The sequence below is a fragment of the Polypterus senegalus genome, chromosome 2 (assembly GCF_016835505.1).
Source record: "Polypterus senegalus isolate Bchr_013 chromosome 2, ASM1683550v1, whole genome shotgun sequence".
NCBI classification, from domain to species: domain Eukaryota; kingdom Metazoa; phylum Chordata; class Cladistia; order Polypteriformes; family Polypteridae; genus Polypterus; species Polypterus senegalus.
In genome coordinates, this window is record NC_053155.1 from 17,671,184 (window position 1) to 17,677,852 (window position 6,669).

Below are 6,669 nucleotides of genomic sequence, written 5' to 3' on the forward strand. Positions count from 1 at the left end.
ACTGTATTTCTAATGTGTAAGTGATTACAGGACCCATCTTGAAAGCCCTAAACTTAAAACCAGTAAAGGGGAGGGTGAGAACAGAAGTTACAGATACTCTTTTTGACCCAAGCAGCAATCATGATTGAGGATCAGCAGGGTGGGACTTCCATTGCCATACTGGGCACAGTGGAAAAGCCCAATAGTATAAGTCAAAATCCAACAGTGAAAAGCATCCTCACCTTTGTCTTGAACCAGTGGGGTGTTTTTAATGCAAGTCTTTTTTTGATCCACAGAGAGGTAGGCAGAAGTGGATATACATTGAAGCAGTGCTTAAGATGGACAGGGAGTGGAAACACTGCTCTAAGAAAATTGACACGGGGACCTATTCATTTTAATAATCTGGATCAAAAATCTGATCATGAATCTGTCACTCAGATATTCATGATGACCATGAAGTCAGAGCCCCTCTTACCATATTGACAGTTTGAAGATAATTGAGAGTAAAGGTTTCTTACAGTGAATTAAACCTGTCAATGCCTAGATATTTAATTGACGTAGCTAAAGGTATGAAAGGAGGACAGGAGCAAAATTTACAAAGCAAATTTAGAGGTAGAAGAAACTATTTTGATCACTTTAATATAAAACATGAAAGACATTTATAAGAATCAAATAATTTAACAATGTATGGCAGATCACTTGGGGCATTCCCCAAGAAGAGCAAAATATCATCTGTATAGATCGATAATTTATGGTAGGAGCCAAACATTGTAATTCATGTAATTAACTGATGACGTCCCAAAGTAATTGATAAGGACTCAAGGGAGATATTGAAGAGCAATGGAGAAAAAGGTCATCCCTGCCTACCACCTTTGAAAATTCAGAAAGGGCAAGAGATTTTTGAATTAGTGAGTAAAACTGCCATAGGAGATGAATATATGGTCTTGACCATGCTGATAAAACCTCAACTAAGTACATTACCTACCACAGAAAGTCTCATACATGTAGAAGGCATCAGACATTGTTTGCTACCTAGCAAGCATTAATAAAACCAGTCTGCTCTGAAAGAATCACTGTGTAAATAACAGATTGTCACCTCGCTAAAAGCTTAGCCAACAATTTTATGTTTGTGTTCATTAAAAAAAAAAAAATGGGCAGAAAATTGTACCCTTCGTAGGGTCTTTACCCTCTTTTAAATGGAGAGTAATTGAGGCTGAGTTTACTGAGGGGTTAACATATGCATGTAAACTGTTTCAAGGTGACACCAAAAGGTGGAGAGAACCTCAGGTGACAACCCAACTAGGCCCAGAGCTCTGCCGGTTCTCATTGAGTCCAGAACTTATTTCAGCCTTTACTTGATAATGGGAGAGTCAAGTCTCTCAGCCTTCAGCTTATTTAATCTGGGAAGGGGTCAATTATTAAGAAAAGACAATATTTCATCTTGCAAAGAGCAGGGATAGGAATAAATCTGAAAAAAACTCATAAAAGGATTTATTTCATTTTAATGAGTCAGGGTAGGTGGTGCATGCATTATTTTTAATGGCAGAGATGGATGCAGATGCCTGGCAACAACGTAGCTCAAGTGCTAGTAAGTGACTCAGCTTGGCACATATCAAAATCTGCTTTTTGCAGCTGCAGGGAGTTTGGTTCCAATCTGGTAGTAGTCATCAATGATTCATGGTCAGGATCTCTATCTCGAGGGTGCTTTTCTTTAAGAGCAGATACACATTATTCCAAATCATGTATTTTTTAATGATGTGCTTGTACTAAGAAAGCAGAGTAACTTATAGTGAAATCTCTTATAGTACCTTTAACAGCCAACCAGACATAAGGGGGATTACTGACAGAATTAGAGCTGATGGTTAAGAAGTTGTCCAGCATAGAGGACAGTTTGATACAAAAATCAGCACTTTTAGGGATGGTTATATTACAGCACAATCTTGAAATACGCTTCGGGAGTAAAGGCAGATGCAAGCACAAGATAACTGGTCTGACAAGGAGGCCACACTCAACCTCTGGTCAGTGATAGGAGACGCCAGTGACTGTCAAGAGAAGAAAATAGTCCAGTATAGACTGTGTGGGAAAACATGGAGAGAAAGTTTGCAAAGGGAACAGGGGATATCTATCAGGATGGGGATTTGGGTATGTATTTGTGTCATTTTGAACAATTTCAAAATCCTTAAACTGAATCTTTAAACTTTTTATGTATGTATACACACACACACACATATATATTTGTTCTTCTGAAGGTTAATTTGCCCAAGTTATTGTAAATATAAACTGGTTAGGTAGTATGCCTCTGGTGTAATGTCACTCAGAGATTTAAGTAATTACAGTAATTGCGTACATTTTATTTATTTATTTTTACATTAGGCCCTAGGGGATAATCCTGCACATGTTTAATAGATGCTGGCACAGGGCTCTCTCAGTATTTGAAAGCAGTTTATCTGAATGGATCATAAGGAATTGCTTTATTAAACACACACATTTATTTTTATTTTTCTGGTTTTCTGATTGTATATTGAAACCTTGCCGAACGCAAAGACATTACATAGGGAAATAAAGAACATGAATCAGGTATGTAAAATTTTTATTAGAAATAAAATGTGTAGTAGCAATTTAATCACAAAAGTTTTAAGAATGTTTCCCTTTTTTTTAAATATGGAACATCATTTATTACTTTTGCAGTATTAACTGTTATATAATATAGATTAAGTAATAAAAAATATTTACCCTATAAAAAAATCAATTATTTAATATACAGTATTTTGATTTTGACAAGAAAACATAAATTACATTTCAACAACCTAAATTATAAATAATATAAAGGGAAGCTGATTATTTTAAACTGAATAAACCTATACATAAAATTATATTTATACACTGTTTTCAGAAAGTGTTCAGACCCCTATACTTTCATCACACTTTATTGTGTTATAGATTAAATTTAAATGGTTAAATGTACCATTTTGGCCATCACTCTACACTTAATAGCTCAAAGACAAAGTGAAAACAGGTTTTCAGAAAGATTTGCAAATTTAATTTAAATCAAAAACTGAAATCTCTCATTCATAGAAGTATTCAGACCCTTCATTCAGTACTTTGTAGGAGTCCCTTTGGCATGTTCTTTAGCAAGTCTCTACCATCCTTACACACCATTCTTCTTGTGAGACCCTCTCAATTTCTGTTAGACTGGATGAGAAGCATCTATGAACTGCCATCTCCACACATGGTCTGTGGGGTTCAAGTCTGGGCTTTGGCTGGACCACTCAAGAACACCCAGAGATTTGTCTTAAAGCCCCTTCAGCGTGGACTTGGCTGTGCGCTTTAGGTCCTTATCATCCTGGAAGGTGAACCATGGCCCCTGTCTGAGGTGGCATGCACTCTGAAGCAGGTGTTCTTCAAGGACCTCTCTATATTTAGCTACAATCATCCTTACCTCAGTTCTGACCAATCTCCCTATCCCTGCTCTCTCTATGTGCACTCGGTTGGATTCAAACAACTTCATGGATCACCAGGTGGTAGCATGAAAACTGAGAGTGAGGAAACAGAAAAGCTTCAAGCTTTCAATCCACATTCAATCACCTTCTCTTATTTGCAGGTTTGCAGCCTTCTTCTTTAACTGGATAGTTCTTTAGGTTCCTATGTTAAAACCTTGATAATTTTCTAAATTGTAATGTTGACCGATCTCTCTATAATTGGTATTCATCAGACTTACAGTTCATCTGCACATTCAATCACTATTCATTGCACTTAAAGTCTTGCCTTATTTGAAAATATTTGTTTAGTTAAAACCTTTGCCTCCTTCCATTTTGTGCTGTTGATACAAGACAGTTTTAGCATTTGTGTCACTAAATTAAGTGTGTGATTCAAACAGACATAAACACTCTCTCATCTGATAAGCAACATTCTGCATGTTGACAGCGATGTTTTAGGAAATTAAAATCTATTGTATACCAAAACACAATGGTCTGTGTGTGTGCGTGTGTGTGTGTGCTCAGTCTCTCTGAGCAATCTTATTCATTGATTTGGCTTTGGTTAATTGACCGAAAGAGGAAGTGCAAGTGGAGGAGTAACAGTGTAGAACACACAATGAGAGTCGCATTCAAAGACGAGAAGTACAAAAGGAGACAAGAGGCGAGTAACACACCGCAAAATGACAGGGGCTGAGAGGCAGACTTTATGGCTCATCAAGAAAGGTTCAGCCAGCCACGGGAAGATACACAGAGGAAGAGATGTGAAATATTTTAAAATGTATTATATTACCTGTCTTCGACAAGTAACGTAGCTAACCGTTTTTAAATTTTAATTAATAATTGCCAGTTATAGCTAGCATAGTTAAATTCTTTTCTTCCACCTTTTCCAGTTATTTATGAATGACATCCTGCCTTCTCTTTGGTGTTGCCTGTCAGATTATGCACTTTACATAAATATTAGCTTTCTTAATTCAGTGTCTTAGCTACATTATTGTCTCGTTCCAATCTGCAGTAATACTTGATGTGTGTGGTCAGCCCTTCTTTAAGGAGAGATGTAGCATGCAGCAATGTCACACATCTTGATTTACCTACGGGAGAGCTGATTCCGGAAAAATGCTAGGCTCGCATCTGACCTTGTGAGTGTTTCAAAGTGGCTCATACCTGACATCAAAAAATGTAAAGCTGATGATATCCTCCATTGCACTCTACGAGCCGTCTACTGCCTGCTTACTACTGTCTATATGTTTTTGCAGTTATTAAATTAAGAGTTTGTTTTCCTGGCATCCCCATGTCAGATCACAATGTTTTTCCTCTTTAATCCATTGCGTCATTGAGGATGATCAGGACCATGATGGTGATGCTATCAGCAAATTTAATAATGGAGTTGGGAGGTGTGTTTGGGCACACTGTCATGGGTGAATCAGTCGGTGAGGCTGCTTAGGAACAAGTGTTATGGGACAGAGGTGCAAAATTGATCATTGCAAGTGAAAGCTCAGAAGAAAATGCAAGCTGCTCACAATTCTTTGATTACAGTTAATGTAAATTAGACAGAAATGCATCAAGCGAGAGCGTCTTCAAACATATTTTAAACAAAACAACAAAAAGTTGAAGAGGAAGAAAAATAGGATTTTAAATGGAGGTGAACAGCTCATTCACATAAACTTGCAGGCTCGCCTGCACACAGTGACAAAAGATTATTTTATTGTTTAACTTTGGAAGACGTATTTTAGATATAATAACATCAAGACATGAAAAGTAATTTCATTTTTTTGTTTTTTACAGTATGATCTCATCGTTATACAAATGAACGGATCAACACCTTTGACTGTTACAGAATTTGAGCTTGTGTGCTTCCCGGGCTTTCAGGACTACAAGATGCTTCTCTTTGTCGGGTTCCTTGTTCTGCTGTTAATCACATTAACTACTAACCTCTTCTTCATTATTTTGGTCTCACTGGACCACAGGCTGCACACCCCCATGTATTTTTTTCTTTGTAATGTATCCCTTTTAGACATTCTGATAGCAATTTCAATTACACCAAAACTTCTTGCTGTCTTTACTGGGTATAATAAGATTAACTTTTCCAGCTGCTTTGTGCAATTGTATTTTATTATTTCTTTTGGAGGTGCAGAAAACTTCTTATTTGCAGCGATGGCGTATGACCGATATATTGCTGTAGTGAAACCCCTACATTATAATGTGATCATAAATACTAAAAAATGTTTTCTAATATTGGCAGTAACCTGGATACTGGGCTTTTTGGTCCCAGCGGCTAACACAATATTAGCTTCATTTCTGCCCTACTGTGCCTCTAATAAAATCATGCACTGTTACTGTGACTATCCAGCTGTAGTTTCCCTCTCTTGTGCTGAAGCTACCAATCAAGAAGACGGATTATTTGGGTTAGCGCTTATTGTTAACTACGTGCCCTTGATTTATGTATTGTGGAGCTATGTTAAAATTCTGCTCTCTGTTCTAAAGCTAAAAACAAGAGAAAGTCGATCAAAAGCCTTCTCTATGTGCTCTTCACATATGGTTTTGGTATCGATATGCTATGTTTTTGGTTTTATCATATATGCAGAGTTTAAAATGGATGGCTTCTCGTATGAAAGACGCATTTTTGTTGGGAGCTTAACTTATCTTCTGCTTCCAATGGTGAACCCTCTGATTTACAGTTTAAGAAATGAAAAGATAAAAGAAGCTGCTAAAAAACATGTCAACTTTTTTGTCATTTGTCAAAAGATATAGGTAAAGTCAAAGTGTCGATCAATTAGTCAGTTGGTTATTAGGGATGTAGAGAGTTCATATATATTCAATATAAAACCCTTTTTCAATATTTCAGAAAAGAGTGGTGCTTTTGTAGTTATGAATATGACACAATACCTAAAGGAAGGCCAAAAGCAAGTGAAGTACGCTACATGGTTCCAGATTTCTAAATGTGATCCTGCATTCGGTGTTTCTTCTATGGTCATTGGTAATCAAGCTTGTGAGTCCGATTTAATTGGTAAAAAACTGCTACTTTTTACCAGTCTCTTCATATTCCCGTATTTTAACTTCAGTCCAAATTGCATAGTAATAATTGGCATAAGACAATATTTCAATTTATTGAGTTTTGTGATACAAAATGCTATAAATGCGAAATGTGGCCTTGTATCATGTGTTGTATGAACACATAAGTGAAATAAAACACAAAGCCAAACAAAAATGTCTTTCA

At 36.6% G+C, this 6,669-nt stretch overlaps 1 protein-coding gene across 1 annotated transcript in view; it reads left to right on the top strand.

Moving 5' to 3' along the window:
• Positions 1-6,203, top strand: part of LOC120524288 (olfactory receptor 10A6-like) — a 30,808-nt gene extending 24,605 nt beyond the window's left edge. Inside the window, exon 3 of the mRNA XM_039746148.1 lies at positions 5,238-6,203. Within this exon, the coding sequence (XP_039602082.1) occupies positions 5,238-6,203 (966 nt within the window). The remainder of the gene's footprint in view (positions 1-5,237) is intronic.
• Positions 6,204-6,669: the final 466 nt, after the last annotated feature.